Here is a 12,839-nt window from a genome sequence, read left to right as displayed (position 1 = left end):
TATCCATAGGATTCATAGTTTAAAAATCCGTTTAAGATGAACTGGTTTGTGCGTGCTTTGGTTAAGTCAAACTTTCACAGCAACGGCACTCACAGGCGTCCGTGCAGCACTGTCGAGCGGAAGTAAAATATATGAAGCGCTTCCGCACGACGTTGTGATGTTGAGCGTGAAGCTATCTTGCGGGAAAGGTTTCTTGTCGATGTGGAAATGGCAAGGCACCTGCACTCTTAAACACTAATATGCCTATATGGGAGTAAATAGTGTTCTAGTGCACTCGCTTTTGTAAAAGAGAAAGTGTTAGAGGACAGCTTGCTTTTTTTTACTCCTTTCTGTTTAGGTGTGCCTGCGCGCGGCACAGATGCCAGATTTCAGCACTGTGCGTCCATCGCATGCCACACTTCCCACTGGCAGACCAAAAGGCGTGTAGACGCACAGTAGACACACTTGGGGCTTCAAAACTCCCGAGGTCGCATGGGCACTGCCTGTGGCCGACGGAAAGGCACATGCTGCACCTGCTTGTACAGTTGATAGCAGCTAGCTACACTGCAAAAGTAGCGAGACAAAAGGGTGATCCACAGCCACCCAGCTGGGCACCTCGGAGCCTCAAAAATTGTCTGGAATAAAAAAAAAGAAGTGGAAACTACATCAATGCTGCTTGTTTCATGCCATCAAGTGTTCAGCACACTTCGTGCATGGTGCCATACATGTGCAAACTGCAATCATCCGCTCACTGCAAGGTCGTTTTGTGTTTTCATTCAACACGTATTCTGAGTATACACATAGCACTCTCACTTTCTTTTTTAAAAGGGGGGCGGGGTGCACTTCTTCTAAAACTAACTTCTGAACTAATTTTCTGGTCCCTTTGAGTACGTCTCAAGGGCAGCCTACTACTATGTATAGGCAAATGCACTGCACTTCTGTTTGGAATGGAACAAGTTTGCCAACTGGGCAAGCTTTCTACCAAATATCAGTAAATTTGAACGCTGGTTCAATTCGTAATATAAGTGATGCCTGTGTGGGTGTTTCTTCAGTTGACAATGTGCTGTTGTACAGGCATAAAATCTTTCCCTTCCCTTTGGTGGCAGATGCAAGTGGCATTTGAGAGAGGAGTGTGGGCATATATGAACATTACTTGTGCATCATTAAGCCTAGTCTGCCATTCCTGACCAACCTGGGGGGTTTAGGGCTCTCTGCTTTGTGCCATTTGTCACGGCAGGAAATTTTTCTTCAGAAATGAGCAGAAAGCCAGGCGTGGTCTATTCTGGCAGACACTTTTGTTATTCCTGGCATGCGCTGAATTTTTGCTGGAACTGAAAAATTCGAGACTACCGTCTGCAAAATCGAGGAATTTTTTTCAAGCCACGGATTAAGCTTGTTTTGCCAACTTCCGAAGTACATAACACTCGTACCTCCCAGCCTTTCTAAACTGTAACTAATCACAAATGAAAGTGTGTCTATGTAAAACCACAATGCCCAATTGCCACGATACAATTGGATATTTTATATGTATGGCTGACCGCTTATTGGGGGCCATCTACCAAACAGCAACTGCCACACGGGAAATGCGCCAGTCAAGGAATGACATCCAACACCAGGTAAACATTAAAAATGCAACTTGTCTTTTTTCACTTTTTTTTGCATGACTTTTTCTGTGAAACTTGCATTTATTTACATGCTGCGCAAAAGATATAACGTCGATGGGATTGTGCGGTGCTCTGCTATGGATGGCCATCTTGACGACACTTGCCAACCATGTGGGGAAGCTGCAACAGAAACGCAGTCCTTTGTGAAAATCTTGGGAGGTTCAGATATTTCAGATTAGTAAGCACCTTGTCCTCGTGTCAACGCGGACAACATTTAGAAGGCCCCTGAAGTGACACTGAAAAGCAACTGACAGCTGCTACAACGGCAGCTTCAATGGTCTTCGAGTAAGGGTACGGAACTCTGCTCAGATTAAGCGGTGGAAGAGTGTATTCTCAGACACGAACTTACGGCCATGCAGTGGGCCATGCAGTCCAATTAGAGCAGCTGCTCTAAATTCAAATAGTTTGCAAATATTATATGCTATTCAATTTGCATAACACTTTTATCATTAAAAGTATTTGAACTGCCTTAACATTCAGAAATAACACTTAATTCCTGTCCTCAACTCAAAGACCAAACGGAGCTGACTAATCACAGCATCTCATGGTTCTCACATCGTTAAACTTCTTCACTCGTTGAATACACCCCCAGCACGTTGGAAAAGTTCACTCGCAGTGATGAAAACCAATGCACTGACGGCCATCGAGATCTGCGGCGATGCGGCTTCAGTGCTCTCATGGATCGCAAAACTATGTGCTGATTTGCACGACATACCAACAAAGAAACCAAACTGACAGCCATACTCCACCGGTTTCAGAGTCGCTAAGATAACAGCCACGGTGCATGGAAATGGAGAACGTATGGCCTGCATGCATTTTTTCGCAGCGACCACTTTCACACTGCACAATTTTGGTCTACTGGAAACCGGAAACTGCGTACTTTAAGCCACAGGGGACAAGAAAAAAAAGCCCTGAAGGCAGCCTACACAGCTGCACTTCGCACAGCACAGCTTAAATGCCGTCTCTCACAACACTCCCCTCCCACCCCGACGATCACGAGCTCGAATTCGCACCGGATTACTCTTTCCAAGACAATGTTTTACTCCATCAATCTGGCCACAGCCTTTATCCGCGCCCGTGTAAAGCCCTCTCAAAGGCGGAGGAGCAGTTTCTGCTCCGCCTTTATACTAATACTTTGCTGTGCCCGGCAGCTCTCAAACATTTTGACCCTTCTTTCTCGGGCAGCTGTCCGCACTGTGCGGAGAAGTCTTCGGACATCTACCACATGGTGTGGGCCTGTCCCTCCGACCCTGCTATCCTCCCCATCCCAACACCACCCAGGAGGACTGGGAGGCGACCCTGCTCAGCTGCTCTGACCTACAGGCTCAAAAGGCCTTGGTTGAGCGTGCCCGGGCAGCGGCTGACGCCACTGGGGTCCCGTACTAGGGACCCCACCTAGTGTTTGTGAGGGCCGGTCCCTTAAGGGTCGGTCCAATCATACCTCCCTGTAAATACTGTTTTCTAGCCAATAAAAGTCTTTCACCACCACCACTCGCAACACAGTTTCGTTTTCCCACCCTTGGTTTGCAACGACATTTAAGCGCATCACGGGGCTTGCTGTCTGAACCAATTTTGAGGGCTAACCGCTCTGTATCCCATCACAAACATTGCAGGGGGGGGGGCATATTCCACAGCCAGCACTTTGTCTTCAGCCGTTGCAAGTGGTGTGGAAGGGGGTTCATGCCACTCACGTTGTGGCCCAAGCTGCCACTCTTCGTTTCACAAGCTGCACTGTTTGTGGTCAGCCAGCAATGTTTATGACGCAGTGCCCCCCTGATGGCAACCTCTGACGCCATTTGGCCAGTAAGGCAGCATCTGACCACCTTACGAAGCTTCACAATGATGGGCACTGACAGCAGCAGCTTAGAATGCTTCACAAGAACATCCAGTAAGGGCTTTTTTTTTTTTTTTGCAATATGAGCATTAAGTCAAGCTGCCATATTAGACTTCTTTCACACAACGTAACTACAGTAAAATTCCGAGCAAGCGCCCCCACCCTCGCAAGCCAAAGTTACTGGCAAAGTATGGGGGGGGGGGGGGGGGCAATCCTGAAACGGCATCGAAATTCAAGATGGAGGCAACAATTTCCCGCCAGAAATAAAAAAAGCGCAGTGTGCACAGCTGTAAAACGTCCTGCCGTTCTCGCTCGAAGAACTCGAAGAGCGCATTTGTCCACGCATTCACCAAAGCACCGGCGCGTCGTTACTCAACTTTCTTCAAAGTGTTGCTGCAGCAACTTTTCGCAATTCTTGTCCCATTCCCGTATCCATTTCCGGTCTTGTCCCATTCCCGTATCGTTTCCGAGACGTTTGGTGAACGTTCCTTCCATTTTCCCAATGGCATTGTATTACCTCAAGTTTCTTCACCACTGTGTACGAATGCATTGTTGACATGACAACGCCAAAACAACACAAATGGCGCATGAGGAACGGGCATGCGAATGGCTTGAAAAGCAGGATTGGATTGGATGGGGCAGGTCAGTGTTGCCTGGGTGCGGTGCGAGCGGTCGTGGAGGTGTGGGGCGCTTTCCCGGAATGTGAAATTAACAGTGAAGTTGGGAAGGGGGAGGGGGGGTTGCATAGGTGGGGGCGCTTATTCAGAATTTTAAGGTACGTTATTCAAAGAATTCCGCCCGTGTTACCAGTCTATGAAGCAAATTTACTACTACTGCTGCTGCATGACCTCCTTTCTCCTAGCTCATATTTGGTAGGCTTTTTCGGTGCAATACTAAATAATGCCAATGATTAAAAACTGTGTGCGATGCATCATCTTTCTGTAAGACATGTTTGGTGAAAAAGCGTTTCTAATTTAAATTACATGCAGTGATATGTATTTGAATTAGCTGCAAATATTTTATTCGATTCACACCTATAATTGCTATCATTCATATTCACTTTGCAATGCAAAATTCGATATTCCCACCACTCGACTGTTTACTCAAAAGTGGCATGAGTGCGATGACAGCTTGTCAAAAAACAACAGTATTCATTTTAGAAGAGATGGAAATTACATTCACACAAGCAGTTTTTTAAACATTTAAAATTTAAACTTGAAGGCTGATAGTTTGTACATGCGCCTACAAGACCACTGGTATGGACAGCAATACAAGAGTTTGGTGCGAGATAATAGAAACTCTCAAAGGTGATCGAGTCTGCCATACGGCAGCACCACAGCTCCCAGTTCTACAGCCTGAACTGCCAATCCAATGCTAACTATAATGGGCCTGACTCTCCAACTTCAGGTGATGCCCTCATTACAGTAAAAACCTCTGTAATTTGAACTCGGTTGATTCGAAATCCTGGACAATTCGAAAAATTTCTGCAGTCCAGTAATTTCTAATTCAAATCTGACCGGATAATCTGAAGTGACGGCCTGCACAGCCCGGCTAATTTGAAGGTCTCGGGTGCCACACGGCAATCCTGATATCTGATTTCGCCGCAAACCGGTGAAGCGACGGCCTTCGGAGCCGCAAGGCGGCACCGGAGAGCGATGCCAATGCTTGATTTGCGAAGCACCCTAGCCCCACTACTCCCGGCACAAGAACCAGTCTATGGTAAGTCTTGTGGACCGTCAAAACGCGCGCCTCCGCTTCTCCCGCGGCATGACCCATCTTGATGGAATGGGTTGACTACGTCAAATGCCAGCCCGTGCAGTTTCTTTGAGTGGTGTGTCGGGATCAGAGGGTTAGGTTACCGGCACCTCTGATTACTTCAGTACCGTCGCGTGTAAGTAGACCTTTTCTCGGAAAAACAACCAAGCGATAACGCTTTGGTTTGTGGGGGGTTTAACATCCAAAAGCAACTCAGGCCAAGAGGGACACCGGAGTGAAGGGCTCCGGAAATTTCTGCCACGTGGCATTCTTTTATGTGCACACTGGCGATTCAGCTTGGGTATTAGACGAGTGGCAGGTAGCATGCGCCCCGTACCGACGTTCGTTTACCCCATGGCGCATGGAGCTGCAAGCATCAAGAAAAGGCTTTAGTTTATTTGCAAATCCGTTCCGCTAAAGAAAATTCGAATTGTGTGCTGTTTGGTTCTCGCTTCCTCAGATGAGTGATTGGTAGTGCGAGAGCGAGCTTTCAACAATCTCCAAGGCGTGCGTCGCGCCGGAATCCGAAACTAGAGGGGTCCGCACGCAAGTCTCGTAGACAGGATGGAGCTCAGTTTTTTCGATCTTTGTCTCCGTTGGCTTCAGACTGCTGTCCTTGTGATTGCACCGTTAAGTGTGTATTGATTTGAGTTGTGCGTGCACCACAATACCTTCCCATGGTAAACTACAAAACAAAGTGGCGGCAGGTCGATGCGGTTGGGAGAGGGGCAGTGCGTGTGTGGACTTGTAATTGGTGTTAACTTTTTTTTTTTTTTGGCCAGCAGGGGCTATAGGTTGGGCGGTAGACTTCTACACGGCAGAACGCAGTAACTGCGAAGTTTGTCCAATACGGGTAGCGCATTCCTACTATAAAATTATTGGTCTGGGTCCTGTTTTTTTGTGGTGATTGGTGGTTAACTTTAAAATGAGATTAATTCGAGTCTTTTTCGTGTAGTAATCTGCAGGGCCCCGCAATGACTGACCGTAAAGCTACACGAAGGTTATGTGGATAGCTTTCGAGACTGAACTACATGCTTGGTAGTATAGCTACATTACTTGTGCAGTTTCTTTGGCTGGCCACAGCTGCCACAACCTTAGTGCTCCCTCCCTGCCTACAATTTCCCCGGCCACTTGCTGAGCACTTGGCCAGAGGCTTGGATAGTTCTACCAGCAGCTTGGGCGTTCCTTTGCTCCCTAAGCAGTGTGGACCTCAACGGCGGCCAAGCACACTGGTGATGTGCTTGTGTCCGCACTATCATCCATCGTACTCCTCTTTTTTCTCCTAGTGGAAAGCAGCAGACCTGAAAACTATAGCTCAGACTGGCCCCTCTTTGTTACAGACATCCATTTCTCTCTCCATCCATGGAAATTTTTAGTGCCTTGTATGCTAAGCTGTGTTTGGGAAAGCTTCCCTCTCCATTGCAGCATGGAAGACGAAGCATTGTGCAAAACGAATTGCTGGGCTAATTGGCACTTCATGCTTGCAATCACACAGTGCAGCAATGAACACAGACAACAAGGAGACAAAGAGTGCTTTAGTGGGGTCTCCCTGTTGTCCGTGTTCGTTGTCACACTGTGTGAATGTAAGGCATTGCGACAAGGCACAGCTCCTGGGCAACACAACAGCACTGCTTTCACAGTGCACGCACCTAGCACTGCAAGCACCACAATTTCATTGTGAGGGGGTAGATTCTCACCTCACTCCAAGATGGAGAAACAGGCGGGCCTCGACGGCTCGTTCATCACGCTGCCGTCTCCCTGTAAAACAAGGACGCAGAAAGATGGCGTTCAATTCATGGCTGAAAGCTCCAACAATCAGCGCAAGTAAACAGGGAAGTAGTATCAACAATCCCTATAAATTACCATATTTACACGATTGGAAGTTGACTCGAATGTAAGTCAACCCCCTCAAATCAAATTTCGGAAAAATGAAAAAAAAAAAAACAACTTCCGAGGTTGTTTAAGCTTGGCCTTGAATAGTTTGTGGAGGTCGCCCAGGAAGGCGACCACGGCCACATTTATTGAGGGCTGCCGAAGAGGAGTCAGCAGCGGAGCGGTGGCGGCAGCATCCAGCCAAGGTCACGAGCGTTCCTTCGCTCCTGAGGCGTTAAGCTTACATTGGTGACCTAGGACGAGCAATGAGCGATCCCGCAGCATTCATGGAACAGGACTCGCATCCGCAGGACGTTTCGTCACTGCAGGTTCGCCTCCCACCTTTCTGGCCCCAGAACGCGCAAGTTTGGTTCCACCAGATTGAGGCGCAATTTTGCCTTTCCCGCATCAGCTTGGAGACGACATGCTACTACCATGTAGCCTCGAGCCTTCCTCCTGACGTTGCCGGTGAGCTCTCCGACGTTCTGTCCGCCCCCATGGGTGCTACACCATATCAGCACCTGAAAACCAAGGTGCTGGAGAGATTTATGTTGTCGGAACGCACCCGCCTCCAGCAGCTCCTTACCAAGGAAGACCTTGGCGACCGGCGCCCTTCCCAGCTTCTGCGCCGGATGCGACAGCTTGAACAAGTTGAACGCGATAGCATTATCCAGCAGCCACCGTTTATCGCCAGCCGCTATCGGCAGCCGCGCGGGTGTGCCCGTGGGCACATTCCAAAACGAAAATGTATTAGTCACTGGACTACTCGTCCACACTTGCGCCATCGTCCTCACTAGCGCTGCCGTCGTGATCGCTGCTACGGTCCCACAGAATGCCGTTCTAACGTCATCGTCCAGCGAAATCCCGCACTTCGCAAACAGCCACATCACGACATCGGATGGAACAGCTGAAAATTTTTCTCACTGCAGCTGCCACACCTGTATCACCCGTTGCGAACGTCGAACTTGCAGCCCGGAGCGCGGCTGTTCGTTTTGTGGGGGCCTGCCCTGCAGCCCCCTGAGTTTGCTTTCCCGCGAGGCACCGTGCAGCGGCGGTCTCACCTCGAGGCTGAGCGCAATCCCTTGTGAGCTACATTAACTGGCAAGAGAGGGCGCCAGCATCACTGCGCGAAGACTGCCAAAGCCCGCGCGCGGGAGAGGGGTCTTCGGCTGGGATAATCGCTGCGAGCGGACGCGTCGCTCGCGGCTCCGCTCTTCGCCGGCAGGGCGAACATAGCCGATGGGGAGACAGGCTCCCGTACTCGTCCCGTCCGGCCTGCGGAGTTTATATCCCTTGCCCTAGCGCGGGCGAACATTCGCTCGGAACGTTGCTGGTGAGTCGGACGACCTCGATTCATTAGTGTACCTTGTTGCTAGCTGGCGTTATTGTTTCTGTAGCAATAAATGCCTGTTTGTGTCAGCCAATGTGTCGTTCCTTTGTTCCCTCAGAGCAAGGCCCGCCGTGGTCGGCGAGCGCTCGGTAGCGTACGCGATCACGGGGTGGGGGCCGGGCGGCTTTGAACCGTGTCAGCCGCGATTGAGTGGGGAGAACGTACTTATCTTCCCCATTAAAACCCCCACATCTGGCAGCCTAGCGTGGGGCCTGCTCTTGGAACATTGGACGACTGTCAGTTCGGTTCGAGGAACGCTCTTTGTCCGGACTTGACAAGTGCTAGGCCTAGAGTGAATTTTGATCGCTAGGACCTGCGGCATGCTTTCTTGAGTGCGAGGTGTATTGCGCTGCAGCATGTTTGAACTTTTCGACATGCTCAGCACATTTTTTTCCCTGGAGTTTCTTCGTGAGAATCACTTGGTCCGCATCGAGGGAGCGCGAGGCCTAGCGCCCGCGGAGTCGCCGAGCCCGAAGCGAGTGAGTACGGAAGCCGCGTGGGTGGTCCGAGTTTCTGTATATATTTTCTCTACTGTCTCTTTTTCGACTCTGGGAGTCGCGGCTCCGGGAGCCGGGTGGCCTGGGGCCACGGGTGCCGCTATGAGCTCGCTGGTATTGCAGCTCGGCACCGGGCGCTCCGACACCGTCCGATACGGTGGGCGCCGACCGCTCAGAAACTGCTTTGTGCAGTGAGCGGGGTAGGACCACCCCACAAAGCTGATGTCTCCTCGCGGCTGCGCGCACAAAACCCGTTTCGCGTCTTTGTTATGGTCACGGTCGTTGTCAGAGTGGTCATTAGGCCTGAGGCTTTTCAGAGCTGCCTCCACGTTAAAAGAGACGCGACCACCGGACCGTGTCGTTGAGAGGAGGCGCACTTTGCTGCCCGCCCGTTTTTTCTGTTTGTTTGTAACCTCGCACGAACTGAGCAGTCTCGTTCAACTCAAGAAAGGGCTTTGTTCACTCGAACTTTGCGTTTGCACAGCCGCCGACACGTTTTGCTAGTGAGTTAGGCATTGTGCCACGAGGCCCTTGCAGATGCCGTTTCCCCTCCCGTGACCTACGTTAAAGGCACGCCGAGAGCGTTTCGGCAATTTTGCAGATCTGGTGGAGCCACCCAGGCTTGCTGACCGGTGCACATCGTCTCTCTGCCACCTGCTGCGACGGAGCGGCCTGTATCCTGTTCGCCGCATCCATCCGGGGCAGCTGTGGTGAGACCAGTCAGCAGTCACCTCCGGCTGCTGCTGCCCTGGCAACTACTGCAGGATCCTGGCCTGCAGTTTTCCCACCGGCCTTCGATTCGCGGGCCTGCGGACACGGTAGTCCGCGGGCCATACGAGTTGTCCCAGCGGAGACCTTCACGCCGCCTTCGGAATACCGCGGAAGTCTGCGTGGATGCTGTCGGCGTGATCTCCGCTGCAAGACGTGCCTCAAGGACATGAAGACCAGGAGACTCCTCCATAGCATGTACCTTCAGGCGCGTGGGTCTATTTAAGGTTGGGGGGATGTGGGGGCCTGCCCTGCAGCCCCCTGAGTTTGCTTTCCCGCGAGGCACCGTGCAGCGGCGGTCTCACCTCGAAGCTGAGCGCAATCCCTTGTGAGTTACATTAACTGGCAAGAGAGGGCGCCAGCATCGCTGCGCGGAGACTGCCAAAGCCCGCGCGCGGGAGAGCGGTCTTCGGCTGGGATAATCGCCGCGAGCGGACGCGCCGCTCGCGGCTCTGCTCTTCGCCGGCGGGGCGAACATAGCGATGGGGAGACAGGCTCCCGTACGTCCCGTCCGGCCTGCGGAGTTTATATCCCTTGCCCTAGCGCGGGCGAACATTTGCTCAGAACCTTGCTGGTGAGTCGGACGACCTCGATTCATTAGTGTACCTTGTTGCTAGCTGGAGTTATTGTTTCTGTAGCAATAAATGCCTGTTTGTGTCAGCCAATGTGTCGTTCCTTTGTTCCCTCAGAGCAAGGCCCGCCGTGGTCGGCGAGCGCTCGGTAGCGTAGGCGATCACGGGGTGGGGGCCGGGCGGCTTTGAACCGTGTCAGCCGCGATTGAGTGGGGAGAACGTACTTATCTTCCCCATTCAAACCCCCACAGTTTCTTCGGCGTAAAAAATGGCAGCATTCTTGAATGTAGCCGTGAACGAGCACCGGTCGCTTGCCGGACCTGGAGCACAAATGACTGACAAAGCACTACGTTAAAAACTTGTGAAACGTGCCGGCTGTAGTCAAATGCGTCAGAGCCAAAGAGAAACCACGCGTGAATGGCGTCGGCTCTTCCGTCAGCTACCGACACTCCCCGGCACCGCTGCCGTTCCGAGTGGGGCTGCCGCCTTGATTGAAACAGCGGCCCTTCCATCAACTATCAACGCTCCCTTGAGCGCCGAGCGCGCATTTGAATGTGAAAAGAAAACTTGTTGGATGCTTGAGCTTCCCGTAGAGCGAGATTGCGTTATCGGGCCGCCACCGCTTATCAGCAACCGCAGTCAGCAGCCACGTGTGGGGTGCCAGTTTGCTGCTTATCGATGGCCGCCGCCCGCGCGCGTGGGGAGGGTATGCCAGTTCTGCGCGTTGATATAGCTGCTGCTCAAGGCCAACACCAAGACCGATGCGACGGAGCCGCGCAGCAAAAATTCAACCATGCTACAGCATGCCTGATACCTCGTTTGGTTCACCTTCACTTATAATGCAGTGTTTTCGTTTCGATTGTAAGTCGACACCCCCACTTCGGATTTCGAATTTAAAAAAGTAGGTTGACTTACAATCGTGTAAATACGATAATCTCTACTATGGTGTTTTCGTTAGATGCAAAGGTTCTCAATTGTCTTCCCTAGCGTTGGTGAGAAATGCATGAGACTAATGCTCCAACTTGAAACTTCAATCCAACATGCACACAACTGAAACCCAACGTGAACTTTCAGACACACCTGCAAGCAAAAGAAAGGAAAAAAGGTTTCAGCTGTGACTTGCTGCCTTACCCAAACTTTCCTCGATCTCTCCAAGACTTTCTTCTTTTCAAGTAAGCATTTGTTCTTTTTCCACACACCTTGCGGTTGGTGTCGTTATTTCTATCAGCATCACATACTCTTGTCATGCTAACCCAAGCTGGCCTTGTACCACGCTAAAACCTGTTCGCAGCAGAAACGTGTCATGCATGTGCCTCACGCATAAACAATGTGGCATACAGTGGTGTACAGTAGCTCGGCATTAACCATGGGTCAAATGTTTCAAAATTCAAAATACACAAAACTAGGCACTTGTTTTCCATATCAAACCAGTTGAGAAGTGGTTAGTACTGCATTTGTTTTTGTGTATTAGCATACCCCTATTCAACAGATGCGCCCATGCTGTAATTAGGCCAGAGAAGCTGGCCCAAAACATGACCCTGATGCTTGGGTAGTCTTTTATCATCTGTACCGTTTTAAGTGAGTCAACAAAGACAGCAATATCACCTACAAAGCCAACTGCATCACACCACACCAAAGGCTAGGTGTGTTATATCTTGCTATGCTTCCACAGGCAGTAATCTCTTCACAAGTACTGCACATCTATCCAGATATATTGGCGTGACGCCTTGTAACGTTTTTATGTTCATGCATGAAGCCAACAGCACGTAGCCTTATCACTTTGTCAGTAATGCAAAAAGAGACCATATTTCTCTGACAAGATTGTAGCCATGCGCAGCTACTTCTACGATGTTCAAGACTGTCGTATGTAGCTTCTGCAACTTATTTGCAAAGTCTGTCGGCTTTAATCTGAGTGTAGCCGATGGCGATAGTGATTCTGATCTTCCAAGTGGTGTCTGTGATTCTGTGGTACCAAACGCCCCTGCCGCTATTGCCCCCACTTAGTTGTTTCACCATTTGCAGGCACGAGGTCATCAAATACACAGCTTCCTTTCTTTGACAGCCATTCGCTGTCTTCCTGCCTACTGGACTGCCGTCACAACCGTGTGACGGTTGATGGAGGTGCTGGTCCGTCGGCCCATTATGCCCCCAAGGACGGAGTCGTCCACTGGTACTAATGCAGCTTTAAGTTTGTTAATGCCATTATTTTCAGAGTTGGTGCTGTATGTCCACATTTAATGTCATTACACAAAAGTCACAATGACTGCCTTAAGTTTGTTAATGCCATTATTCTCGGAGTTGGTGCTACATGTCCACATTTAATTTCATTATACGAAAGACACGATGGCTATAAAAGCTTGCAAGGCAGTCAAAAAATTTCACCCAAATATAAACAGTGCTAAAGAGCACAGTATCTCGGGAATGTTATTCAAATGCAATATAAAAATTATTCCGCTGAAAATACCGCTGATCTTGCTTGATAATTAGAAAAAATAGCCATAAACTCGC

General features: G+C 50.2%; 1 protein-coding gene across 2 annotated transcripts in view; it reads right to left on the bottom strand.

Moving 5' to 3' along the window:
• Window positions 1-536: 536 nt before the first annotated feature.
• The window catches only part of Nab2 (Nuclear polyadenosine RNA-binding 2), a 78,018-nt gene continuing 65,715 nt past the window's right edge, over window positions 537-12,839 (bottom strand). The window contains exons 20-21 of one of the 2 annotated variants that reach the window (XM_077655421.1): window positions 6,930-6,990; window positions 537-614 (exon numbers count right to left, since the gene is read on the bottom strand). In XM_077655421.1, coding sequence (XP_077511547.1) covers window positions 6,975-6,990 — 16 coding nt within the window. In that variant the 3' untranslated portion in view covers window positions 537-614; window positions 6,930-6,974. Of the gene's footprint in view, window positions 615-1,596; window positions 1,764-6,929; window positions 6,991-12,839 lie in introns of those variants that run through there. The other variant, XM_077655420.1, reaches the window with a different exon arrangement.

The sequence above is a fragment of the Amblyomma americanum genome, chromosome 2 (assembly GCF_052857255.1).
Source record: "Amblyomma americanum isolate KBUSLIRL-KWMA chromosome 2, ASM5285725v1, whole genome shotgun sequence".
NCBI classification, from domain to species: Eukaryota; Metazoa; Arthropoda; class Arachnida; order Ixodida; family Ixodidae; genus Amblyomma; species Amblyomma americanum.
Note: the sequence above shows the minus strand (reverse complement) of the source record. Positions and strands in the feature narration are given on the sequence as shown.